At 43.3% G+C, this 27,711-nt stretch overlaps 2 protein-coding genes across 3 annotated transcripts; one reads left to right on the top strand and one right to left on the bottom strand.

The window, feature by feature from the left end:
* The first annotated feature begins 900 nt into the window (after nucleotides 1-900).
* hsd17b2 (hydroxysteroid (17-beta) dehydrogenase 2) lies at nucleotides 901-24,306 on the top strand. 2 transcript variants are annotated; one of them, XM_082160503.1, is made up of 5 exons: nucleotides 901-1,268; nucleotides 9,248-9,460; nucleotides 17,066-17,251; nucleotides 17,590-17,727; nucleotides 22,414-24,306. In XM_082160503.1, exons 1-5 carry the CDS (start codon nucleotides 1,004-1,006, stop codon nucleotides 22,752-22,754), a joined length of 1,143 nt encoding a protein of 380 aa, XP_082016629.1. In that variant the 5' UTR covers nucleotides 901-1,003; the 3' UTR covers nucleotides 22,755-24,306. The 2 variants fall into 2 exon arrangements, with proteins under 2 accessions (XP_082016629.1, XP_082016630.1); XM_082160504.1 differs by lacking the exon at nucleotides 9,248-9,460.
* On the bottom strand, nucleotides 24,157-26,758 carry mphosph6 (M-phase phosphoprotein 6). Its single transcript, XM_082160557.1, has 5 exons — nucleotides 26,569-26,758; nucleotides 26,227-26,339; nucleotides 24,981-25,071; nucleotides 24,614-24,723; nucleotides 24,157-24,508 (listed from the first exon to the last, which is right to left on the bottom strand). Exons 1-5 carry the CDS (start codon nucleotides 26,617-26,619, stop codon nucleotides 24,367-24,369), a joined length of 507 nt encoding a protein of 168 aa, XP_082016683.1. The 5' UTR covers nucleotides 26,620-26,758; the 3' UTR covers nucleotides 24,157-24,366.
* Nucleotides 26,759-27,711: the final 953 nt, after the last annotated feature.

Here is a 27,711-nt window from a genome sequence, read left to right as displayed (position 1 = left end):
ATTTCTCAAATGTGCGTATGTGTGATTCAGAAAACGAACGTATGCATGTTTTCTCTTGCAGTCAGATGTGAATTTGATCAATCGCTAGTGATGGTGAAATGGTGCACAGCTGAATGGTTTCAGATCTGTCTTGTAAACGCCCCTTATGGTATTAACATAAAAGAGCACCAATCAAGATCCAAATCCTTTACCCGAGAACGGCGAGTGGCAAGAATTGCTTTGATTTACAAATACTGCAGTTCTCCAACTCTGTCACAAGCACAAGTGTGTACAGTCTGCTCACAGTGTTAGAGTCTGACGCCACGCAAAGACCGTTTTTATAAAAGTGGACGTTTTAAGGTCAAATCAAGGTCAAGATTTTGAAACTGGGTTAGAGCAGGAATTTTTGATTGAACAATGCTAGCAACTAATAATATACCTGTAATTCTATGTGCAGTAACTGACTAAAGATCATGAATAGAGTTATGACTATTTTCGCAGGAATGTTGCTCCAGACAAAAGATACTGAGCTGAGGTATAAACTAAGTCTCAGGTTACTTCAGTGGAGTAGTAATGCATTTCCAAATCACCAAAAGTCTGTTAGTTTTTGTTTTTGTTTTGTTTTACCTGGAAAATGATGTATTTGTGTGCAAAATGCTTCTAGAATTACATGAATAGGAGACTAAAGCTTGAGGGTTGTTTCCTTAAATTGTCAGGCCTGAAGACCTTTGAGCAAATTTCGCAATTCATCAGTAAATGCATTCAATCTTGTTGTTAAAAGCACATTTATTTATTTATTTGAAAGTTTGTTAAGATGAAGCACGTTTAGACATGCCGAAATATCCAACACATGCTATGCTCTGGTTAAGGGGCGTGATCATGCTATAAAGCATAAACCTGAAGATTTACAAGATTCACACACTCATCAAACCAGCTCAGCACAATAGACAGGTTGTAATCTGACAGGCGCCTTTCTAGATCTCCTGATAGCATTGGCTGCTTCTTTCCTGTGTGTAGTGTAGAAATGGAGGGAATTGTAGAAGGCTGCCTGGGCTTTCTATATGGTCTTCTCATGGTGATATGTGTTGGGCTTCTGCTTTTGCGTGTGGCTGAAGGCCGGTCGGTGAGGTGGTTGGCGCTGCTCGTGTTTTCCGGTGTGATGTTGAACTGTTGGGTCCATTCAAGTGTTCTTAAAGTGGGGCTTATGAGTGTGCTGTGTAGTGTGATCCACTATGTAGGGAAAGAAGAGGTCATGTTGTCTACCCTGGACAAGGCGGTACTGATCACAGGTAAGACACCTGCTCCTAAATTCTGTTTATTTGTATATATTCTGAAGGTCAGCATACAGTATATTAATGTATTCACAGCATAGTGAAGTAGTGTATCTTATGAAGTCTTTCAAGAACAAGAACATCATATCATTCATATATATCATATATTCACCACCAAATAAAATGTTAGAAATAAGACATTAAAACTTGCACTAAGAAATGAAGACTATTTCTAGGACCATTACGGGGTTTTTTTTTTTTTGTTTTTTTTTTTGTTGCATTTTGACATTGTTTTTATGACAATTAAACACATTTCCTCCCAAATTCCCACTATCGTAATAAAACAATACAATAAAATACATAAATAAATCTCATTCCCATAATGGATCTAGATTTAATTTTGGATAATAAAAAAAAATTTGCATTATTCATTATGTAGATTCTGATTATATTACTGTAATATATATACACGGTGTGTGTGTATATATATATATATATAATATTATTATTATTATTATAATTTTTATATAAGGTCTGGGTGAATTCTCGATTCTGATTGGCTGCAGGGTGTCCATTAAAAAGTGATAGAGGACACCTAGTAAAGGAGTTCTGGTGAAACTGACTGTTTACCGTTCGAAATTAATAAATAAATGCGCTGGCTACATCAGCTGTGAGTAACCATAGCAACAGGCAGTAAACTGAAGGGTTCTCTTACGAGAGGTCTCTCGTACTGCGTAAGATATCTTACGCTAGGGGAAAATCCTTTTCCGCGAGATATTGAAGCCAAAAATTATCCTTAATTTTGTAATAATGCAAAACGCGTTGCAGCAGCAATGCAGACATAGGCGAGACAGCTCGCGCGCCTATTGGCTGCTCTGCGGCAACTGCAGCAGCCTATCGAGCGAGGCCTGGCGTGACGTCAGACCCAATCAGGGCACTTCGCGCCCGCTGCGTCACGTCCCGCCGAAATGGGCGTGGTCTAGGCCTATAAATATCGCTCGCAGGCAGCTATTATCTGATTTTTCATCCTTCAAGCGAAGCACACGCATCGCTGGAGCTGGATTAGAAGCCGCGCCGTCGAGAGAGAGCACCTTCAGCGGGACGAGTCACTGAAGTCGCTGGCCGCGCCGCCTTCCTTGCCTTCCTGCTGCGCTTTCCGGCATTATATCCTTTCTCTGCTACTGTGTTTATGTATGTGTGTGTGCTCGCCGCCGCGACACACACTCCCATTGCACTAAAAGAGCTGGGCGTCTTTTTCAAGACGCCCCTTTTCCTGATCACGCAGCTCTCGCACTCGCTGACGGCGACTGCCCTCACTGCGAGTTAGGTACTGCCTATGGTGACTCTGAGGACTCACCTGGCATCCTTCTCCGAGACTGCTCCTCCGCCCCCCCCCCCCCAACCCGCAAAGCTTGCCGGTTCGCCCGCTTGCCTTGCCTGCTTGGGGGACGATACCTGTTCTCCCTCTGTTCGAGCCGCGCACACCGCGCCGCTCACAGAGGATGTCAGGAGCGGGCGGTCACGGGGCTAGATTTCTCTCTCCCTTTGTTCAAGCCGCGCAAACTGCGCCGCTCACAAGGGAGGCTGGAAGCGGACGGTCGGGGTTAGTTTTTCTTTACGTTATAAGAAAGCTACCCTGCCTTCTGCGCCCCATTCATGCGTCACTCACCGGCGAAAGGAGAAAGATGTGTTTTTTAGTCCCTCCGAGGATGGACTGACCTTCAATTTCTCATACATATTCCCAGTTCCCTGATCGTGCGACTGGAAATATCAATATTGCAGCAGGCGAGCCTGTTTTAATACAAGCGCGCCTGCAAGCATACGCCGAAGAAAGCATGTGACGCTCTTATATGCTCGTGCATCCGAAAACCTTTGCGTTCCCCCCCTGTGGCTCAGTGGCGGAATCATTGGTTTTTCCCACGAGAGACCGGAGTTCGAATCCCGGTCTAGCGGCAGTTAAAATTATGCCGCCAATGCTTCGCTCTGTCAGTTCCCTGAAAAGCGACTGCAGACGTGCATTTTGCAGCCAACGAGCGCGTTGCACAACCCGCTCGCCTGCACCCAAACACCGTTTCTATGGTTTCCGTGCGTCACTGGCGAAAGGAGAAAAGAGCGTTTTCTGGTCCCCCCGCGGATGGACCGACCTCCTCTTTCTCGTACATTTCTCATTCCCCTCTGAAGTTCGGGCGACTGGAAATGTCTGTATTGCAGTGAGCAAGCCTGTTGTAATACACGCATGCCTGCAAACAAACGCCAGCACGTTGACGCTCTCTTATAATACTCGCGCTAACTGAGTTACAATGTGTCTCCCCCTGTGGCCCAGTGGCAGACTCTCAGGTTTTTGCACGCGAGAGACCCGCGTTCGATCCCCGGGTCTACCGGCAGATAAAATTATGCCGTCAATGCTCGCTCTGTCAGTTCCCTGAAAAGGCGACTGCAGATGTGTATTTTGCAGCCAACGAGCGCGTTGTACAACCCGCTCGCCTGCACCCAAACACCGTTTCTATGGTGTTCCGTGCGTCACTGGCGTAAGGAAAAAAGGGAGTGTTTCTGGTCCCGCTGCGGACGGACCAACCTCCTTTTTCCTATACATTTCCCATTCCCCTCTGGAATTCAGGCGACTGGAAATGTCAATATTGCAGTGAACAAGCCTGTTGTAATGCACGCAGGCCTGCAATAAACGCCAGCATGTTGACGCTCTCTGTTTCTATGGCAACTTCTCGCTCGTTCAGTTCCAGTAAATGTGACTGTTCCAGTGTATCCTGCAGTAAACAAGTCGGTTCTGTCACCCGCTTGCCTGCACACAAACGCCGTTTTTACGGCTACCCAGATAAATCCCATAAGTGTGAATTTTTTCTGGTGTCCCGGCCACGGCCGATGGTGCTTTATGTGTAAGAAGAATGCCCACTGCCCAGTGCCCATCTCTACACACAAGCACAGCCCGTCACACAGGGCTCGCGCACATGAATCGGCTCAGACCGATTGCGCTTCAAACATGGTGAATGTGCCCACTAACACCACGTTATGCATGTCTCACGGTTTCTGTAAAAACAAAACCAACGTGCACTCGCTTCACGCAAGCGAACGATGCTTTCGGTGTGATAAATGTGCCCGCTGTCCCGCGCCCACATCCACACATAGACATGACAGTTCCCACGGGAACCGCCCAGCCCTCCCCCTCGCGGTTAACCACCGCAGAGGAGTCGAGCGCGGGCAATCTGCCCGCTGTCATCAGCGCGCCCCATGCCTCAAATGTCACGAGCGACACGCTTGTGTTACAGCACACCGAAGCTTCTCCATCGCTGAGCGAGCGGAGCGCGCTTCGTATTCGACCCCTAGCTATCCATGCAGACGCATGGGCAAAGCTACCCGGGGTTTCGAAGTGGGTGCTGAACATTATAGAAAGAGGCTATTCGCTGCAGTTTCGCCGACGCCCTCGCCGCTATGTGGCGCGCGTCGAGACCACGGTAAAAACAGAAGTAGCACATCTACTTCGAGCCGAGGTGACGAAACTATTGAGCAAAGGGGCCATAGAACCTCTCTCTCAAGATCAGAGCGAGGGAGGGCTATACAGCAGATACTTCCTGGTACCGAAAAAAGACGGGGGTCTCAGACCCATACTAGATCTAAGGCAACTGAACAAAGTGCTTGTGAAGCGACAGTTCAGGATGCTCACGACCAGGCAAATCCTTGTGCAGATTCGCCAAGGAGATTGGTTTGTGTCAATAGATCTGAAAGACGCGTGTTTTCAAATACAGATAGCGTCACGTCACAGGCGATATTTGAGATTCGCCTTCGAGGGCCAGGCATATCAGTACACAGTCCTGCCGTTCGGTTTGTCCCTAGCACCCCGTACATTTACGAAGTGCATGGATGCGGCGCTCGCACCCCTCAGAATGAGAGGCATGCGAGTGCTGAACTATTTGGACGATTGGCTGATTCTAGCGCAATCTCGCGCAGTGCTCATAGAACACACGACCATTTTACTCGATCACCTCGAGGATTTGGGTCTGAGTGTCAATTGGGCGAAGAGCTCCCTGTCTCCCAGTCAGAAAATATCTTTCCTGGGCACAGAACCGGACTCACTATCCATGATAGCGCGACTATCACAACAGCGCGCGGTAGACATTCGACGCACAGCGAACTCTTTTCGCTGCGGCGCGTCTGTCCCGCTCAAGAGATTTCAGAAGATGCTAGGTCTCATGGCCTCAGCATCGTCAGTGCTCCAGCTGGGTCTGCTCCGCATGCGCCCGCTGCAGTTTTGGCTGAAAGCGCGAGTCCCACGCGAAGCGTGGGCACCCGGTTTGCTTCGCCTCAGGGTCAATCAGAAATGTTACAGCTCTGAAACCCTGGAAAGCGAACGACTGGTACCAATCAGGTGTAAGCCTGGGGACTTCCCCGAGGGTGAAAGTGGTGTCCACGGACGCGTCCACCTCGGGATGGGGAGCGCTGCTCGAGGGCAGACCGTTCTTCGGCCAGTGGTCAGAACGGGAGAAGCTCCTGCACATAAACTGCCTCGAAATGCTGGCAGTAGACAACGCACTGACGCGTTTTTGTCCCCAAATAAAAGGTCACCACGTCTTGGTCCGTTCGGACAACATGTCTGTGGTGTCCTACATAAATCGCCAGGGCGGCATCAGATCCGAGAAACTGTACAGGCTGGCAGAACGCCTCCTGGTATGGGCTCAGTGCAACCTGCGCTCGCTCAGAGCAGCGCACGTGCCAGGGATCATGAATATAGGACCAGACAGACTGTCCAGGAACAATGTTCCGGCAGGCGAATGGTCTCTACACCCACAGACAGTCCAACTGCTGTGGAAGAAATTCGGCAGAGCGGAAGTGGACCTGTTTGCGTCTCAAGAAAACGCTCACTGTCAAGAATTTTTCTCCAAGAGCAGGAGCGCGCTGGCCCATGTGTGGCCCCGCCGCCCGCTCTATGCTTTTCCCCCCGTCTCTCTCCTGCCTCAGGTGATAGAACGGATCAGGGAAGAAGGATGCTCAGTACTGCTGGTAGCACCGTTCTGGAAAAACCAACCTTGGTTCCCAGCCGTGATGCAGTTAGCAAGTACTGCCCCGTGGCCAGTACCAGTGAGGAGAGATCTCCTCTCACAGGCCCGCGGCTCGATCTGGCATCCTCACCCGGAACTATGGTCCCTTCATGTCTGGGCCATCAACGGGTACATGTTGGACTCCCTAAAGGAGTATTAAACACGATCACGCAGGCTAGAGCTCCGTCTACAAGACGACTCTATTCTTCGAAATGGTCAGTGTTTTCGGGCTGGTGCACAGCCCGTGGTGTGTCACCCACAAACTGTGATGTGACGGAGGTGCTTTCCTTCCTACAAGAGCTGTTGGATGGGGGCAGGGCCCCCTCCACGCTCAAAGTTTATGTGGCGGCTATAGCAGCGTTCTCAGAAACAACGCTTGGTCAGTCAATAGGAAGGAACGATTTAGTCATCCGCTTCCTTAGAGGAGCTAAGAGACTGAATCCTCCCAGACCTCCCTCAGTCCCCGTATGGGACCTTTCTACGGTTCTGGAAGCCATGAAAGGTGCGCCATTTGAGCCTTTACAGTCAATCGATTTGAAACACCTGTCTTTCAAAACGGTGTTTTTGCTGGCTCTCGCTTCAGTGAAGCGCATAGGGGATCTGCACGCGCTCTCTGTGAGCGCGGCGTGCATGGAGTTTGGGCCCAATGACTCAAAAGTTATACTCAAACCTAAGCACGGTTATGTTCCAAAATCCCTCAACACACCGTTTAGGGCGCAGATTATCTCTCTGTCAGCCCTACCGGTCCCTGATGAGGAAAGAGACGCGAGCCTCCTTTGCCCAGTCAGGGCATTACGAGCTTATGTGTCTCGCTCGTCTGTTTTCAGACAGACGGAACAGTTTCGTTTAGCGGACGTTCTAAGGGACTAGCCGCGTCGAAACAGAGCCTATCCAGATGGATAGTTGATGCTATAGCGCTGGCATACGCCTCCAAGGGCATGCAGTGCCCTTTGGGTGTCAGAGCGCATTCCACAAGAGGCATGGCCTCTTCGTGGGCCTGGTCAAGTGGGATTGCCTTGCAAGATATTTGTATGGCGGCAGGCTGGGCCTCCCCGTCTACATTTATAAGGTTTTATAACCTAGAGGTTCCCGCCCTGCAGGCCAGGCTGCTGTCGGTCTAAACTACCAGTATTATCTGACCTGATGCGTTCAGCTCAGAATGCTGCGTTTACTGAGCACAGCTCAATTTTCGACAGTTTAAAGCTGGGCAAACTGTGTAAGACCCACATTTTTTCCCATCAGTTCAGGCCGTACCCCGCCCTGTCTGTATGATGAAATTTGCGTCCCTTCGACGCTACTTTATGTGGAAAAGTGAGGCTGCACCCCTCCTTCTTCCCGGACTCTCTGTGAGTTCACTGAGTGATTGTGCACTATATGTACCCCGGGCTTTCGCCCTTGGGTCTTTGGTGTCAGATCTCAGCATGCACGGCGTTTTACACTGGGTCCCCTAGCGTAAGATATCTTACGCAGTACGAGAGACCTCTCGTAAGAGAACGTACTCGGTTACTAACGTAACCTCGGTTCTCTCTAGAAGAGGGAACGAGTACTGCGTATCTTGCCGTGCATGCACACGCTCTGGTTGCTTCGATGATGAAAAACCAGATAATAGCTGCCTGCGAGCGATATTTATAGGCCTAGACCACGCCCATTTCGGCGGGACGTGACGCAGCGGGCGCGAAGTGCCCTGATTGGGTCTGACGTCACGCCAGGCCTCGCTCGATAGGCTGCTGCAGTTGCCGCAGAGCAGCCAATAGGCGCGCGAGCTGTCTCGCCTATGTCTGCATTGCTGCTGCAACGCGTTTTGCATTATTACAAAATTAAGGATAATTTTTGGCTTCAATATCTCGCGGAAAAGGATTTTCCCCTAGCGTAAGATATCTTACGCAGTACTCGTTCCCTCTTCTAGAGAGAACCGAGGTTACGTTAGTAACCGAGTACGTTCTACGAGCTGAGCGGACTATAAATATCTCCGGTTGCTACCAGGGAAACCAAGTTATTGTTTGTAAAAACTTTAGATTTCGATTGTAAAACTAATTAAAATATAAACTAATGTTTTAAAAATGTGTTATTTGGCAAGTGACCATGGTATAAGCGGGTTAATGCCCTTCGAGGTGTCTTGTCAGGTATTAATGGACTTCGGCGGAGGCAACCCGGTTCACGCCTCGCCGTCGTCCATTAATACCTGAAAATGGACACCTCGTCGGGCATTAACCCTTACTTATTACATGGCTTGGTTGAATTCTAATGTAGAATGCGGTCTGTTATTTCTTGATAAAAGACCGCTGCAAAGTATAACACACCATTGCCATGAAAAACATTGCGTTGCTATGGACGCAGGATTCTAACCGTAGAGACGGAACTGACTATTTTCTTTAGCGGAAGCAATACAATCATTTTTAAATCAATAAACTCCTTTTTAAATCAATATTTTGTGTCAAATTATGGATTTATTTAGTAGGTAGTACCTTTGGGGTGGTACAAACACTCGATTTTCAGATACTCGACACTCGAGTACTTACATTTTAATTATGTATTGGTATATAAAGACAGTTTAAACAAATTTGGGAAAAAGTTTTTTTGAAAAAACCTGCCTACCCTGCCTTTAATGATCCTAAAATGTAAAATATATATTTTTTTTCTTTAAAAATGTGAACATCTCACCCAGTAAAAACAGTGTTTCTCTGTCGTCCTAGTGAACTTTGCACTTTGAACTTAACTCAGTTATGGTTAACTTCACTGGTTCCCATAAGACCATAAATCACTGCTGCATTCTTGTGTTGTCATTTAACACAGATTGGTTTCCATATAGATTAGAATAATAAACAAACATGAATTGCCTATGTGGCATCTAACCACTATTACCCATAATGCCATGGAATATTGGAATATATGGCCTGATATATTATAAGTGTGAATGTGTAACGAATTGAGATTGTGTATGTTGCACAGGTTGTGACTCGGGTTTTGGTCATGATCTGGCCAGGTTTTTGGACAGTGCAGGGATGAGGGTGTTTGCAGGAGTTCTGAATGAACTCAGTCCTGGAGCTTTGAAGCTAAAGAAAGCTGCATCTCCAAACCTTACCATCCTACAGTTAGACATCACCAACAGCAGCCAGATCACACAGGCATATCAGTACATCAAGAGCCAAACAGGAAAAGCAGGTAAGAACAGAACTGGTAAATGTGGTTTTGACATCTGATCTTATTGGTGGTATTTTCTAATGATTTCTTTATCATTACTAATACTCATAGTCACTTGTGGCCAGTAAGCAGACACCTGAACTGGTGGCCTAGTTCTCAACTCTGGCCCTCAACGTCCACTTTCCTCCAGAGTTTAGCTCCAACCCTGAAACACACCTGACCATAGACTGTAAAAAAGATGGACAGCGCTACTCCGCTTCCTTCCACTGTAGAAAAATTAAAGTGAGGCAATTTTTTTCATAAACAGTTTTTGTTATTCTGATTGAAACTCTCTTCATATCCTGATAGCAATCAATAACAGAAGTGGACTAAATATCAAAGTGCATGCATATATTGTTTGTGGAAGTCTCAGGACCAAAGAAATATGCGTCCAATCATTCTCCAGTTGACATTTGCTTCTCGCGATCTCTGCACTTACACAGTTTGGTTGGATTTACGCTGCTCACTTGCGTGTCTTCAGGAGGACATATCACCTGATCAGCCTCTGCCAGATGTGACAGTCGCCCGCGCCATAAAACAGAACGACTGGTTCACATCGGTCGATCTTAAAGATGCTTTCTTCCATATAAGCATTTATCTGCATTTAGTCGTTCTGTTTCATGGCGCGGGTGAGCGAGCCATGAGTTAACATTCTGAAATTGTATTTCCTCAAATGTTTGTTCAACACACTGAGGTCCAAGATAGGGCGGAGAGAGCCGTCCTTCTTTGAGACCAGGAAATAACGAGAATAAAATCCCTGATTCATCAGATTGGGGGACACCACCTGAATCACTCTCTTCCACACAGGAAGTTTCTTCGTTTCGCCTACCAAAGCACATGTTACGAATTCACAGTTCTGGCGTTTGGGCTCGCCCTAAGCCCTCTGTGTTTCTGTCTGTGTGCGAAAGCAGGCTTAGCACCCATGAGAATGTCAGGTCTGAGGATTTTTAATATACATAGACGATTGGCTCATTATAGCCGAATCGAAGGAGAAAGTGTTGCAGGACACCTGCCGTGTGCTTTACATACATATAATGTATGTAATGCTTTACATTACATACATACAATCAATAACAGAAGTGGACTAAATATCAAAGTGCATGCATATATTGTTTGTGGAAGTCTCAGGACCAAAGAAATATGCGTCCAATCATTGCATTTGGTCCGAATGTAATGATTGGATGTCTTACCTGCCTGTCAACACATGTATTTCCATTCCTCACACATCACATGTCATCAGCGCAAGAGTAAGACTATGCAGCGTTAAACAGACGTCAGTCTAGTGTTGTCAAAAGACCCGGTACTTTGGTACCAAGTCGGTACTAGAAAAATGTAAACGTCACGGTACCAAGTTTTCTTAAGTACCGGTGGTACCGAGGACCCGTTCAAACCCGGTTCCTTGATGCGCATGCATGCACGCATGCACTGAGCGCTTGCAGTTGCGTCCTCTTTATTAAAGCGCTGAGACATGGCGACCGGCGGTGCTGCTGATGTGGTGGCTGTTAATCCACTTGTTGATAAGAAAGGAGGAAAGAGACACATATGGAAATATTTTGGATTTGGCTAATGTCACGTTGCCATAAGTGGCCGTTCACATAGTGCGTTTATTGCGTGTGCAGATTTGTTATTCCAAATGTAGGCGCGTGGCAAGCACGCTCATAATAGAAGTGACGCGGCGCGCTCGGTTTTCCAGGCACGCCTATGTTCATGGTTGCATAGCAACGACAGACGCCACGGGAGAGCAAGCGCTTGTGGAAAGGAGACACTTGTCGATCTCCGAATGCAACGTTACATGAGGAGAGTAAAGATCGAAAGCTTTTAAAGATTAGTTCCATATTTTTTATCAGAATTGATTGATTTCTAGCCCTTTGGTACTGAAATTGGTACCGAGAACCGTGGATTTTCACTGGTATTGGTACCGAATACTGAAATTTTGGTACCGTGACAACACTACGTCAGTCACGAACAAACAGCAGCAGTTTTACAGTTCCTCCTGAACCAAAACAATGAGCTTATGCTGCTTACACGCATCTCATAACCATCATTTAGAGACGGCAACCGATGACGTTCTACTCTGTTCAGACTAGGATTTATGCGTTTCAATGGCAAAACTATCAACGCCGAAACGAATCTGCAGCAGTCAGGTGGCACAAGTAAGAGTTGTTTACGTTCATTATTGTAATGTTATGTGCTTTGAGACATAAGGTAATTTAACGCCGTCTTTTATTTCGCTTTGCTCAATCTGCTCTGGCTGTGTGTATTCGTGTGTTTTGGAGGAGGCTTGGCTTTGGAGCCGCTCTGAAGGGAGAGTGAGATCTTATGCTTTAAAAAATAGCTTGCTATTGAGAACCGCTCCATATTGCCTAACGGTCATTGCCGATTACACCGTTCAGAGGCCGAGTCTGTGCAGTAGTGGAGCCACGGTCCCGCACATACTCCCGCAGACTCAATCACAGCTGACAATCATAACGTAACGATTTTTTAGTTTGGCTCGTGTGTCCCATTCGACAGAGAGGGTGGGGTTTATGACCTATACTGCAGCCAGTCACCAGGGGGTGATTAAAATGCTTTGGATTCACTTTTCAGGACTTTTGCGGCACATTTGCACCTGACCAATTGAAACAAGGTCTTCAGGATTAATAGAAAGTTTCAGGCAGGTAAGTTTGATCAGGTTTGGAGCTAATCTCTGCAGGAACGTGTACCTCGTGGACCAGAGATGAAAAACCCTGACCTACAAAACCACAGCCACCACATAACAACCATTCAGAATATCCTAGAAAGGGGTGGGCAGATCTGTGCCCGGTTGCATAAAGCACCTAAATGGAAGGACATCCATACCTGACCTCTGCAGAAGCATCCAATTGCACCAAGTCTGGCTAGACAGACAGAAGCGCGCAGTCAATGCCAGGTAAGGCCCCACCCCCTTACCTGAGGGCATATAACGCCTGCAAGTGCTGCTATTCTCCAGTTGACATTTGCTTCTCGCAATCTCTGCACTTACACAGTTTGGTTGGATTTACGCTGCTCACTTGCGTGTCTTCAGGAGGACATATCACCTGATCAGCCTCTGCCAGATGTGACAGTCGCCGGCGCCATAAAACAGAACGACTGGTTCACATCGGTCGATCTTAAAGATGCTTTCTTCCATATAAGCATTTATCTGCATTTAGTCGTTCTGTTTCATGGCGCGGGTGAGCGAGCCATGAGTTAACATTCTGAAATTGTATTTCCTCAAATGTTTGTTCAACACACTGAGGTCCAAGATAGGGCGGAGAGAGCCGTCCTTCTTTGAGACCAGGAAATAACGAGAATAAAATCCCTGATTCATCAGATTGGGGGACACCACCTGAATCACTCTCTTCCACACAGGAAGTTTCTTCGTTTCGCCTACCAAAGCACATGTTACGAATTCACAGTTCTGGCGTTTGGGCTCGCCCTAAGCCCTCTATGTTTCTGTCTGTGTGCGAAAGCAGGCTTAGCACCCATGAGAATGTCAGGTCTGAGGATTTTTAATATACATAGACGATTGGCTCATTATAGCCGAATCGAAGGAGAAAGTGTTGCAGGACACCTGCCGTGTGCTTTACATACATATATGACCAGGACCAGTGCTTTTCAGAAGAGCGACCAGCTCTTTATTTCATGGGCTCCCCCTCATAGAGGGAGTCCAATATCGAAGCAACGCCTCTCACATTGGCTTGTGAATGCTATAGCTTTGGCATATGAATCAAAGGGAGTGCAGCCCCCAGGGGACATCAGAGCGCATTCCACAAGGGGCTTAGCCGCCTCTTGGGCTTTGTTTAGGGGAGTGTCACTGCAGGACATCTGCTCCACTGCCAGTTGGGCTTCTCCTCATACCTTTGTGTGTTACTACCGGCTGGATGCCACGGTATCTCTCGGTAGCACATTCGGTTTTAGGGGTGTGGTCTTCTTAGCCCTTCCCTGCAACCCCATTGGAAGTAAAGAATAAGGAGTGAATGGGCCGGCAGGCCATGCACATTCCTGTCACCAAGCATGCATTTCCATTCCTTCCTGGGTGTATATATGCACATGTGTGTTGCTGGGGTTATTATCGTGTGTGTGCCACATACATGTTTAATGTCCTGCATGTGCACAGCAGTTATGTGTGTGCGTCAGGATTGCAGGTTAATAATTATGGGACGTGTCAGGCACCACCTCCCTGGGGCGACTGTCCTTCTCTGGCTTTCAGAACTTCACTGTGAGTGTATTGGGTAATCGGGGAGCTGTCCATGTCTCTCCCATAGGTGGAGCTCGAACACAAGATGTTGAAAGAGAACAATAGGTTACTATCGTAACCCCGGTTCTCTGAAACATTGAGTGGAGAGATCCACCAGCTTTGCCCCGCTTGCCGCACGAGAAGCGAATATACTTACTGGAGAATAGCAGCGCTTGCAGGCGTTATATGCCCTCAGGTAAGGGGGTGGGGCCTTACCTGGCATTGGCTGCACGCTTCTGTCTGTCTAGCCAGACTTGGTGCAATTGGATGCTTCTGCAGAGGTCAGGTACGGATGCCCTTCCCATAGGTGGATCTCTCCACTCGATGTTTCAGAGAACCGGGGTTACAATAGTAACCTATTGTTTCCCTTAAACTTAAGGGTGATGCAAAAAATAACCCTTAAGGGATTCTTTAGGTGAAACGTCATACACCCTAAGAATTTCCTTTAAGTATCTATTTTTCCCTTAAGTAATCTCTTAAAAAACGATAAGTGTTGCATAAAGCCCCTTAACTGTAATTTTCCTAGGTTTGCAAAACTTCACCTTAAGTGTTACACGGAACAAGCAGTTTCAATCCAAGTCTTCTAATGAGACGCGATCGGCCGCTTTATATGATAAACAAATTTAGATTTTTTCCACCTATAAACATATAAAGCACATCTTATATGGTTAACGGAAGCTCAAATGTGCGTGCATCACTATATACGAATATATGGACTACTTTTATGTCTTTCAATAAATAGACAGAAATGATGAGCGAATATTAAAAATATCTTTATTTGTTTCTAAATATGAATGAACGTCTTATGGGTTTAGACCGACATGAGGGTGAGTATGATGACAGAATTTAACATTTTTAATAAACTATCAATTTTAATTTCTGTCTCGTCTGGTCCTTCTCTTTCATATTTGGTTTGCTTTTTTGTTTTCCTTATCCAGGTTATGCTGTTTTCTTTAAAACTTACGGCAATCTGTATTAACAAATAACGTGTCCATGGCAGCAATCGAATTTTATAACAGCAAAACCTGGGTCGCTGTCTTGAAACACTTAACAGTTTCACTTACCTAAGAGAACCGTGTAAGGGATTATATGCCCTTAAGTCATTCCCTTAGCTGAGGGGAAATCATGCCTTAAGTCTCATACTTAAGGGAAAAACTTTAGGTGCTTTATGCAACTGGCCCTCAAGATCCATTTTCCTGAGTTTATAGTGCGTTCCATTTGTCCTCGGATGTGGGAAAGTCCTAGTCCCCAGTAAGAACTTTAAACTGGAATACCCCCTCAAGCTGGAGTTGCGAATAGGAAACTGGAGGAAACTGCAACAACTTCGACTTCAGAATCCAATATGGCTTCTCAGAGCATCAACCGTAGTGAAACAGTAGTAATATATTGTTTATTAGCTCTTCTGTTTGTCTGTGTTTCAAACTCAGTACTATCCAACCTCTATCTTTGGACATGATACTTAGGCAAAGTCTGTGCAAAATTCCACTTGTGTTTGTATTCCTAAAGAGCAAGCACAACAAAGGCTTGCCTGGATGCGTTCATCTTAGTTTTCTAACCTGTGTTACGCGGTCGACTCGGGTGTGACGTCATTCCCAGCTCTTATATCCCTCCTCTAAGGTTAATGGAACACAGCATTAACTCTACCTATAATCAAAAACACACCTGAACAAGCTCATCAATATCTTCTTACTAGAAAGCTACAGGCAGGTAAGTTTGATCAGTGTTGGAGCAAAACGCCGCAGGAAAGTGGACCTCGAGGGCCAGAATTGCCCAGCCCTGCCCTAGAAACTACATAGCAACCACTCAGAAGTCAGAACAATCCTAAAGAAATCCTAAAGAACACCTTAGCAACAGCATAACAACCACCTGGAACACCCAGCAACCATCTAGAACTTTCTAACAACCGCACAACTAGCCAGAACACTAACTTGACAACTGACTACTTTACAAACATTCAGGCAATATCCAATTATCCTGAACACTATAGCTATCATATAGCAGCTACTCAGAACACCCTAGCAACCACTTTCCAATGGCATAGCAACCAACTAGAACACCTTAATAACCATTTAGAAACATTTTAGAAACAATCAAGAACACAATAGAAACCACATAATAACTACCCAGAACCCACTTAGCATCTTCCTAGTAACTATAGTAACCTCAGAACACTCAAGCAACAGCATAGCATTGGCACATAAAACCCTATGCAACACCCTAGTAACCACTTAACATTATAAAAACACCTGGAACAACATAGTAACTGCATAGCAGCCACCCATAACATCTTAAAAACTGCATAGCAACCACACAGAAATCCTAAAAACCACCAAGAACACCTTAGTGACCATTGTTACGACCCTTGGCTCAAGGGAAGCAACAAATACAAGGGACACACGTAAACCAAATTATAGGCTCAAAAGTAATGTTTATTTAAGTACAAAAATAAGGCAACACTAAATAATAGAATGAAAACAAGTAAAGGAAATGACAGTGTTTCTGTATCCATCAGCAACATCAATGTGTAAAGCAAGATGCATGGTTGAAAGTGTAAAATAATGTTGAAATGTAACTGCAGAAGCTCAGTTGGTGATCTCTTTAAGAAGTGGCTGAGGCACGGTCACAGGTGTTTCCAATTGACTGCCAATTGAGGTAATTAGTGGGCAAAGGTACCAAACAGCAATTCCCAAAACCAACAGCAGAGGTCGTCACAACCATATAGCAACCACAAAGAACACCCAAGCTACTTTTTAGCAACATCATAACTACCCAGAACAACCACTTTGCTACATTCTAGAAACTACCCAGAACACCCTATAACAACCACTTAGCAACAACCTAGATCACTGGTAACCATTTGACAACAATCTAATAACACCTAAAATACCCTAGTGACTGCATAGCAACCCAATAGAACACCTTAGAAACCACATCACAAAGATCACAAAGCCTTAAAACAGGGTTCCTCAAACTCGGTCCTGGAGGGCCGCTGTCCTGCAGAGTTTAGCTCCAACACTGATCAAACACACCTGAGCAAGCTAATCAATGTCTTCAGGATCACTAGAAACTCACAGCTAGGTGTGTTTGATCAGGGTTGGAGCTAAACTGTGCAGGACCTCCAGGACCGAGTTTGAGGAACCCTGCCTTAAAAGCTGCAAAGCAACCACCCAAAATATCCGCATAGCCACAAACCACTCAAGTTAGCAACTATATAGCAATGCCCAGGCAACCTCTGACATCACCAAGTAGCAAATAGTTTTACCAACTGTTGTTACTGTTTAAAGTTTAGTATACAGTATGTATAGAGACAAGTGCATTATTATTTTGTATTACTCATTTCTTGTGTGCAGGACTCTGGGCACTAGTGAACAACGCAGGAGTGCTGGGATACGTGTGCGATGGAGAAATTCAGCCGATTAAAATGTATAAAAGACACGTAGATGTGAATTTCATTGGTAGTGTGGAGATAACGCAAGTCTTTCTGCCACTGATACGACAATCAAAAGGAAGAATAATCAGCATATCCAGTTTGGCAGGTAAACGGTTTCATAAGCATGCAAGGTTTTTGCAATATTGACTACCTCTAGCTATTCAACATTTTCTGACAAAACATTTAGCCTAAACCAGGGCTGCTGAATCCTGTTGCTGGAGATCTACCTACCTGCAGAGTCCAGATCCAACCCTGATCCATCACACCGATGTGTATCAAGTGCTCCTGGAGATCTTCATTAGCTTTTGTGTTTGTTTGATCAGGGTTGGAGCTGAACTTTTTACTGAAAGGTAGATCTCCAGGAACAGGCCCTGGTCTAAACCAATTAAAGGTGTCAAAACACCAATAAGCTTTGAAATCATTCACATCATTGTTTTTTTTCAGGCGAAGTTCCACTTCCTGGGTTTGCAGGCTACGGGGCGTCTAAGGCAGCGATGATCGCGTACAATGGAGCGATTAGACAAGAACTCTACCGCTGGGGAGTCAGAGTCATCATCATTCAACCTGGAGCTTTCAAAACAAGTGAGAATTAAGGCCCGTTCACACAAAGTCTATAACGAGAACTATATTAACGTCCACATCAACGATCAATCATATTCTGTTAATTATGAGTGATATTTATATGTCTTCTGTTGCTTCAAATGCTTGAGCTGGAGTCGACTGGATTCTGATTGGCTGGCAGTGTTTTTTATCGTTCATCAGAATTCCAACCATATTGTTACACTGTGTCAGTATCGTTATAGCCGTGGTGGACTTCACTATTCTTGAAGAATTATAGCTAATGTTAAAGTTATTGGTTGTGGTGTGAACAGCCCTTTAAAGGCCCATTCGCATCACAAACAATAACTATAAAGATAAATATATTAGAAAAATAATGCTTCACGCAAAATGAAGTGAATATGATGAATGCACAAAAAGGAAGATAAAAAATGAACACCGTCACCAGCAGCACAGCAGCTCCAATCAAACAATGACACTCAAAACTGTCCTGTTACTAGAGCTAATATTACAACAACAGCATATCTTGGTTCTGTGAAACAGCAAAACCAATGTTACTCACATATGGAGCAGAAACAACGAAACCTCTGCGTCTGTTTTTAATCCTTCCCGCTTATGTCTCTCCAGCGCTGGAAAGCTTTGCTAATAATAACGTGGGTCCTAAAGCTCTTTCCTGATCATAACCCTTCTTCTTCCAGTAATATTCCTCTGAGCTTTTCTCTTTTGTAATTTCTCTCAGCCATCTCTCTTTCTACAGTCTTCAAATATCCCTCTTGCTCACTCTCTCTCCTCCCCCATCATGAGTGGACACGCCCCTACTACTAATTGGCTAATTTTCTCCCCTCCCCATCATGAATGGCACGCCCCATACTGCTGATTGGCTCACTCTCTCTCCTCCCCCATCATGAGTGACACACCCCCTACTGCTGATTGGCTCACTCTCTCTCCTCCCCCATCATGAGTGACACGCCCCCCTACTGCTGATTGGCTCACCCTCTCACCTCCCCCATCATGAGTGGACACGCCCCCTACTGCTGATTGGCTCACTCTCTCTCCTCCCCCATCCTGGGTGACACACCTCCTTCTGCTGATTGGCTCACCCTCTCTCCTCCCCCATCATGAGTGACAAGCCCCCTACTGCTGATTGGCTCACTCTCTCTCTCCTCCCCCATCATGAGTGACCCACTCCCTACTGCTGATTGGCTCATTCTCTCCCCTCCCCATCATGAGTGACACTCAAATGATGGGGAGGGGATGAAATTGGACACCTCACATCTATAGGCTTGTTCGACTTGAACCGACACTGCACAGACCGATCGGTTTATGACATCAAAGTACCGCGAGAGCAATTCAAAAGCATAAGGAGCCGTCTACTTTCTATTCACTCTTGCGGTACTTTGATGTCATTCACCGATCGGTCTGTGCAGCGCCGGTTCAAGTCGAACAAGCCTAATGTCTAAGGCTGCTGTGATTGCTGTATCGGAGACCTGGCTAGACTGTTCCATTCAAGATTGTGAAGTTGGGCTTACTGGATTGCTTGGAGGCAGCTTGGGTGGAGTTAATTATCCCTAAAACCAAGCCCATCATTGTTGGTGTATGTTACCGCCCATCTAAGCAAACAGACTTTTATGAACTTCTTGAATCTGTCTGTTGAAAAGCAGTGTATGCCGAAAGAATGCATCATCATGGGTGATTTTAATACAAATCTATTATTGCCACGAAGTAGCTTGAAAGAATCTCTCTCATGTCTTTGTAGGCTGTCTGGTTTACAGCAATTAATTATTGAGCCTACTAGGTTGTCTATAAATAGCCAGTCCCTTCTTGACTTAATTTTGGTATCTGACAGTGGAACGATAAGTCAATCGGGTGTGTTGGATGTGGCTTTTAGTAATCATAATGCTGTTTTTTGCACACGCAAGAAAATGAAATCTCAGCCAATAAATGAGCACTGTTCTATCAAATACCTATGTACTAAACAGTACTTTGCTGAGGTGTTCAATCAAAGACTGTCTGAGAGAGACTGGTCTGGTGTGTTTGAATGTAATGATGTTGATAAGGCTTGGGATTTGTTTAAGCAGCGTTTTATAGCAGCTCTTGATGAAGTCGCTCCAATGAGGGAAACAAGAATTAAGCATAGAAGTGCATGTTGGATGACATCTGAAATCGTTGACCTGATCAGACAACGTAATAGATGTTTCATAAAGTTTAAAAAGTCAAAACTCCCAGCGGATTATAACTTTTATGCTTATCTTAGAAATCAAGTTAGTTACAAGGTACAGCAAGCTAAGTCTGAATTTTATACTGATTCCTTTGCTGCAAATGTAAAACAGCCTAAAAAACTATGGAAAATTATCTATGATATGGGATCAACAGCAAAAGCTAAATCTAAGTTTGGTAAAGCAGGGCTTATTATTGAAGATGAGATGTGTTTTGATAAGCGGCGGATTGCCTGCCATTTTAACCATTACTTTACAACCATTGCTGCCAGTTTGGTCAATAAATTGCCTGGTGTTTCTGACAAATTTGGCATACATTTTGTTAACTCCTTTTATAGAAGTAAAATTATCTCTGTAGATGCATTTGCAATTAGTCCTGTCTCAGAGGATAAAGTAAGAGCGAGCCTCTCCACTCTATCAGTGAATAAGGCCTCTGGCTTGGACCTTATCCCCTCCAGGTTTCTTAGGGATAGTGCTGGGGTTACATATAGTATTCTTACCCATATCATAAATTTGTCCATAAGTCAGGGTGTTTTCCCAAAAGATATGAAGAATGCCAGGGTTGTTCCTATTTTTAAGAAAAGTAGCAGAGCTGATGTTGGAAATTATAGGCCAGTATCAATTCTGTCATCATGTATGAACAGGTGGCGGAGTATCTCATCAGGCTTGATCCATTATATGAGCTCCAGTCTGGCTTTAGAGCTGCATATTCTACCGACACCTGTCTCATTCACCTTTTCGATTATGTGCGTCAGAACTTTGATCAAGGGAATTATGTTGGTATGCTACTACTTGACCTGCAAAAAGCATTCAATACTGTGAACCACAAGATTTTGATTTCTAAATTATAGTGTATGGGTTTTAGTAACTCAGCACTCATATGGTTCACTTCTTACCTAACAGATAGGACTCAAGTCTGTGATGTTGAGGGGACCCTCTCTGATCCACAGAGTATAACATGCGGGGTGCCCCAAGGTTCGATCCTGGGGCCCCTGTTATTTTTAGTATATATAAATGACATATCAGCTGCGGTACGGTGCAAGTTGCTATTATATGCTGATGATTCTGCTTTACTTGTCCCAGGTTGTAATGTAAAAGACATTGAAAATACTCTTGGCATAGAGCTTGAGTTTGTCAACCAGTGGCTAGTAGACAATAAGCTATCTATGCATCTGGGCAAGACTGAATCAATCCTGTTTGGTACAAAAAGGAAGTTGGCTAAATTAAATACTTTAAAGGTGATGTGTAATGGGTCTGAAATTGTATCCAGGTCAAGTGTCACATATTTGGGTTTAACATTGGATCAATCACTTATAGGTGAATCCATTGCAGCCAAGGTTTTAGCCAAATGTGCCTGTAAGTTGAAGTTTTTATATCGCAAGACAAAGCTTTTTGATTTCTCTGTAAATAAATTATTGGTATTAACTCTGATTCAATGCCATGTAGATTTTGCTTGCTCTGCATGGTTTTCTGGGTTGACTGTGAAACTCAAAAACAAATTCCAAGTGCTGCAAAGCAATGTTATTCAGTACCTATTAAAAGCACTCTCCCGTACTCATATAGGTAGGGAGGAGTTTATAAGAGCTGGTCTACTACCTGTACATCTAAGAGTGGACAACTTAAGCTGAACCATATGTTTAACATTGTTAATGGTCATGCCCCCAAATAGTTATGCTCTAACTTAACCATAGTCCATACTCATTCACAGTCAATGCTACTTTTTTTTTCCTGGGGAATTTTAATGCATATAAAAATCGATAGTTCTTTTCATTTTGGGGTGACATTTGACCCACTTGCATTGACAGGTTTTGTAAACAGTTTTAAAGGATTAGTTCACTTCAGAATAACAAATTCCTGATAATTTACTCTCCCCACATCATCCAAGAAGTTCATGTCTTTCTTTCTTCGGTCGAAAATAAATGAAGATTTTTGAGGAAAATATTCCAGGATATTTCTCCATATAGTGACTTCAATGGGGTCCAACGGGTTGAAGGTCCAAATGTGAGTTTCAGTGCAGCTTCAACGGCTCTACGCAATCCCAGCCGAGGAATAAGAGTCTTATCAACTTGTAATGGAGTCATTTTCGCTGTAAAGTATCTGTACTTTTACTCAAGTATAGTTTTCAGGTACTCTTTACGCTCTACCCTACATTTTTAAACGCCTTTCAACGTGATTACGTAATGTGTGTCGCATCACAGAACTAGTGCAAGACGAGCATTTGTGGTTAAAAAGTATATAAATGTTTATTTTTGTTATAAAATGGCCGATAGTTTGGCTAGATAAGACTCTTATTCCTTGGCTGGGATCATGTCGAGACTTTGAAGCTGCACTGAAACTGACATTTGGACCTTCAACCCGTTGGACCCCATTGAAGTCACTATATGTGTAACACTATAACATCTTGGATGACGTGGGGGAGAGTAAATTATCAGGAACATTTAATTCTGAAGTAAACTAATCCTTTAATAACTACTTTCATCAACTCATTTCCCAGATATTTTCGGCAGCAGAGAGCAGTGGAATAGTGTCCAGGAGGACATCCTCAGTGGTTTGTCTCAGGAAGTGATGACATCTTACGGAGAAGAATACATCCGCTCAATGCAGCAGCGGCTGGCCAACATGTCTTCAGCATCAAAATCAGACACAGGCCCGTTTCTGGAGGATTTGAAGCATGCGATACTGTCCCCGAGACCCAAACACTTTTATTACCCAGGAGCCGCAGCGTGGGCTCTTCCCTTACTCTACAGACACTGTCCCACCTCACTGTCCGACAGGATCCTCTCACCACTCTTTATGAATGGTGATGCCCAACCAGCACAACTTGGGGGTTCTTGAACTGTGATTCTGTTTGCTGATACAAGTGAATTTCCCACTTCACATTTACACACAGTTCCTCATCTGAGCTAAGGACTTAGGGAAGGAAATAGGGGTGTAACAATATATCGCAATACAACAATATGTATCGTGGATAGTGATGATATGTATCATGGATAGTTCACCCAAAATGAAAATTACTGTGTGAATTTTTTTATTTTTTTTTCATTTTAGTGTCAGTACTACATTAAACTATTACATAATGTTGAATATAATGTATAATAATGTAATGGGGGAATATTTGTGTGTCCTGAAAATGCCAAATATCTTCTGTTACCAGTAAAAAGTGTCCTACATTATTTTAAATATATATAGTCAGTGACAGAGTACAAGCATATTCATCTGAAATAATTCTATTTTCAGGGCCAGAATCATGAATATTGTTATTCTGGAGTCTCTATTGTCCTGTTCATTGGGTTTCCAGCACCAAGTCCACGCCTATTCATTTACACACACACAATGTAACATCAAATTTAGCATTTTAATCAACAGTACATTTTTTGTTGATCTTTTACCATATGCCTTGGAGTAACGCAATAATATCGTATCGTGAGTTCAGTATCGTGATATGTATCGAATCGTGACATGAGGGTATCGCTACACCCCTACAAGCAAATACTACACCATCAGTGGTCGAAGTCTAGCGCGGAGTGTAGTCACGTTTACCGTTGTATGGTGAATTTTCTAAATCCAGTCATTCCAATATAGGTATTCAAACACCTGAGGGCGAGAGATCTTCCCACACAGATTACACAACGGGTCCAGTCTGGTCACTTAGATTCTCCATGTTGCTCAAATAGAAAAAAGTAACTACATTGCTGCACTATTGTGTAGAGGATAACTGAGCGGCTGAGCCTGGTTTCTCTCAAGGTTTTGTTCTCCATTTTGTCACTGATGGAGTTTGGGTTCATTGCCAGTTGGGGACATTTAATATTCAACAATATTATTGATCTGCCTGCATTGACACCATTATACAAGAACTGGACTGAGCTGGACGATGACATCACGGTTTTCTCTAGAGCGGCTGTATATACAAGTTTACTAAATTAATAACTTATTTTACAACAAAAATGAACCATCACTAAACTTACTTAAGATGGACTATGACGCTATTTTCTTCTAGATCTGCTGTACAGCAGAAACAATCTTTGTTGCATTATTTTCCTGTTATCTCTGTAAAGCTGCTTTGAAACACTCTGTGTTGTAAAAAGCGCTAAATAAATAAAGGTGACTTGACTCGAAAATAGACCTTTTTCCCCCAAAATTTCACAAAAGTGACTGCATCTTATGGTTATTTTCTACTATTAAGAGCAGCGCCACAGATCTCAGCAATGCTTAAAGAATTGGTCATCACATCCAGGTCTTACAACTTTTAGGACGGTACATTTAATTGTGAAAAAATGTATAAATCACGTCTTAGGATGTTCAAATCTGTACACTAGTACCTTTTCCATAAAAAAAAAAAAAATTCTCTTTTAACAATGCATTTGTTGTCACTAAATAGGTATTTTTTTTTAAAAAGAAGATCTTTAAAAATGTCCATTGAATAAAAAAAAAACATTTATAAAATGTCTCAGTCCTGAGGCTTCATGAAGGCTCTTTTAGGTTGATAATCAGCAACATTGCAGTTGACGTCCTCCTCTGTCTTAGTAATAGCGGAGCGATCTCGTTTCTTGGCAAACTTTTTTCTCATGCTCCCAACCAAACTTTCATATCTGAAAGAAAACATAAATAAATCAACGTCTTTCGCTCACAAAATCTGTTCTGAATATTACAGACATCTCCCGTATGACATCAGGTTGAGATGTTTCCTCTCGCACCTTCTAGCCATCTCTTCGTCTGTGATGTCGGTCTCCATTCTGCTCAGAGTCTCGTCCTCTTCATCCTCCTCCTCCTCCTCTTTGTGTGCGTTCATTAGCAACATTAATTTCTACAAAAGATTCAGTTTCATGGTAAATGAAGAACGTTCAATGTAATTAAGATACGAAAAATGTTTTACATACATTATCACATAGATACAATGAATAAATATTTCAGATTTATATTTAATAAATATTTCAGAAAATTAACGAAATTCCATTTTTTGCACACAACATGAAATAAATGAGTTTATCATCAATTTAGAAAGATGCAAATGGAAGGAAACTTGTGGACACACACGTCTATAAAAGTTTACAAAACTTGTACCTCAACGTCAGGATTGAAGCCTTTGAATGACATTCTGCCATAAACCAGATCCTCACAGGGAACGTAACTCCTCTCCTCCACGATGTGGTTTCTGGTCAGAATAAAAGTGGCTAGTTATTTTTTATTCTGATACAGAGCTCGATTATATGATTCATTAAATTTCAGAGGCAGAGTTTAATAAATCACGCATGACACTACGTCATTACACATCAAATATGTAGGACAAGGTATTTGGTTGCTTTGGTCTCATTTAACAATGTTATTGTGCATCGCAAAAAAAATAAAAAATCCTTGTAATCTACAAAGTTATTCTCAGAACTAAGTTTTTTCTACAGGCCATTTTTGCAAAGACTTTATCAGCGGATGCTTTGGGGATTTTCACTGTATATGAAGGCAGTTCTTCTTAACTTCACATAGTGACCACAGGTGCAGTTCACCACATTAACCATCAACATATTCCACTCACATGCACAAATAGCCTTTATTTTGAACAGAGAAACACTCGCTAACTTAATTTTGGCTTGGTTTATGAAAGCCCATTTCCACCACACAAGAAAAAAAAAAAGTGTCAAAATGATGATAAAAATAAGTCATAATAATGACAATTCAACTTGTGATAATCATGGCTTTTTACATCATAATTATAACCTTGTGTCACAACTTCGACTTTTTAACTCGTAACTAAGACTTAGTATCTCATAATATTGACCTTTACTCTCATAATTATGACTTACCAAAGCATAGTGTTTTTTTCTTTTCTCATGTGGCAGAAATGGGCTTCCATAGATATTTGTTATGTAACACAATGACATTCATGTGAATTAAAGGTATAGTTCACCCCAAAATGAAAATGCTGACATTTACTCACCCTCATGTTCCAAACCTGTACGAGTTTCTTTCTTCTGCTGAACACAAAAGAACATGTTTTGAAGAATGTTTGTAACCAGACAGTTGATGGTAGCCATGACTTTAGAAACAAAACAAAAAATGATACTATGGAAGTCAATGGTGCCACACAACAGTTTGGTTACGGACTTCCTTCAAAATGTAATATTTTGAGTTCAGCAGAAGAAAGAAACTCATGCAGGTTTGGAACAACTTGATGGTGAATAAGTGATGACAATTTTCATTTTCGGGGTGAACTATCCCTTTAAGAGTATAAATATTTTTCTGAGGACAGTGTATGAGCGAGAGGTCAGTGTCAGTGTATGAGTGTGAGGTATGAGAGATGTCAGTCAGGTCTCACTCTTTGGCCTTGAGCTCAGGAAGGTCCAGGAACCAGTGATCATCACTGATGATCCTCTTCTCCTCCTCATCCAGCTGCTTCTTCACCTCTGCATCTAAGCCTCTCTGCATGAACTACACACACACACACACACACACACACACACACACACACACACAAAGTTCACAGTGTGGACCACGTGACTGCGTTCACCAACGCCACGAGACTCAAAACAAAACCGAACTTTAACATGAAGACATCTTATTACAAGTTCAATCAAAGGCTCGTCACTGAATAACTCTGTCTTCTGGATATCATATGTTAGAGCTGATTCTGATGTCTGCGAGAGGCACGGCTTCTTACCTTCATTCGCAGGAGATTTTTAGACAGTTTCGCTGCACCATCGTTCGCCATTTCAGACCAGAGCTAAACTGCACGTTTTAATGTGAATGATTTGAAGTACAGTGTTTTTCTTTGATGTATGTATTACATGGGCATCATGACTGTATGCGGCACAGGACGCTAAAATAAATACTAGTCCGCATGAAGTCTGCGCACGCGCTGTCGCAAAACGTGCCAGACTCGATTAGTCGCACAGCAGCACAGATCGACCGACAACATTTGCTATTAAATGATTTGTAATACAGATCTAATAGTACAATAACGTTCTTAATTCAATAATAGCTCAATTATTTTTAATAGATTTAGTAAAATAAATAAATAATTTACTAGATATAATTTTAATGAATGTATCGATTACTCATGTCTGAGGAGCTCTATCCCCAGTAATGCCATTTGGGAAGTTGGCAACACATGATTTTACTGTTAAAAATGTATCACTAAACACATTCTTGTATATTTCACCACAGTGAGGATTTATTGATGCGGTTTTGGTAAGTTAAACAGACGTTTTTGCTTACAAATCGCCTTTGTGTTACACAGTTGTTCAGTTAAATGTTGACATATGAAAGCTCTGTACAACAGCTGCAATATGTTTTCTTATTGGGGGTTTCCATAAAGAGAGGCTTCAAGTATATTATTTCAGTTATTATTTTTTGCGTAACTAACAGTGACTGTTATCATAATATTTACAAATATGAATACTGATATAAAAATGGCTGTTTAAGGACGTTTTTCTCATTACCACTTTTACCACAGGGCTTTTTTATTTATTTACCTCACTATCAAAAAATACCATAGTGCCACCATGTTTTTGACATGTACTGTAGTAATACCATGGTGTTCTTTAAAGTACATTTGAGTACCTTGTAAATACGATGGTACATGATGTGGTAATTATATGGTATGTATCTATAATATTCTGTTTTTTATAGGAAAACCTCCATCACAGAGTGACAGAAGCCCCGGAGGAGAAGGAAAATGGGACCAGCGGACCCCAGGGTGTCTGGATTGGAGGGAGGGACATGCACCCAATCATATGACATGCACATGCATCGGAAAGAAACTGCTTTCTGGAGTTTAATGAGATGAAATAAGTAAGATGGT

Source organism: Leuciscus leuciscus (assembly GCF_965113295.1).
Source record: "Leuciscus leuciscus genome assembly, chromosome: 25".
Lineage (NCBI taxonomy): Eukaryota > Metazoa > Chordata > Actinopteri > Cypriniformes > Leuciscidae > Leuciscus > Leuciscus leuciscus.
Note: the sequence above shows the minus strand (reverse complement) of the source record. Positions and strands in the feature narration are given on the sequence as shown.